The sequence below is a fragment of the Penaeus monodon genome, chromosome 15 (genome assembly GCF_015228065.2).
Source record: "Penaeus monodon isolate SGIC_2016 chromosome 15, NSTDA_Pmon_1, whole genome shotgun sequence".
Taxonomy (NCBI): domain Eukaryota; kingdom Metazoa; phylum Arthropoda; class Malacostraca; order Decapoda; family Penaeidae; genus Penaeus; species Penaeus monodon.
The window spans coordinates 14,092,492-14,092,906 of record NC_051400.1 but is presented as its reverse complement, the minus strand read 5'-3'; the positions used below and the strand labels follow the sequence as shown (position 1 = coordinate 14,092,906).

The 415-nt window shown below is 36.6% G+C and overlaps 1 protein-coding gene across 1 annotated transcript in view; it reads left to right on the top strand.

Moving 5' to 3' along the window:
• The window catches only part of LOC119582228 (endothelin-converting enzyme 2-like), a 39,160-nt gene that overhangs the window by 8,699 nt on the left and 30,046 nt on the right, over window positions 1–415 (top strand). The window contains 1 exon segment of the mRNA XM_037930458.1: window positions 321–386. Coding sequence (XP_037786386.1) covers window positions 321–386 — 66 coding nt within the window.

Sequence of the window (415 nt, the reverse complement as noted above, 5' to 3'; positions counted from 1 at the left end):
GAGGGAAGGAGGCGGAGATCTCAATTTTTTAAAAATACTTTCTTTATGAGATTTCGAAATGTCAGCGAAAATTTAATGAGGTTATCGATAAAATACATGAACACAAAGTGAAACATAACGATTATATATAAAACAGAAATCCTACCCAGCAAAGAAAACAAGAAAAGAACAGTAAAACTAAAAAAGAAAAATAAGAAAAAAAGAAAATCTTATCAACACAATACTTCCTAAAAGCGATTTATTTAATTTTCTATTCATTTCTCTGCTTAATTTCCCCGTCTCACTTTACAGCACTATAATGACCCCGGGTTCTCTCTTTGCAGCTCGTACCGTCGGGATTCTCATTGCCTCACCGTAGTTATTACGACCGTATGCCCAACAACCCGGTAAGATCCACGGCGTGTGCAAGGCGCCA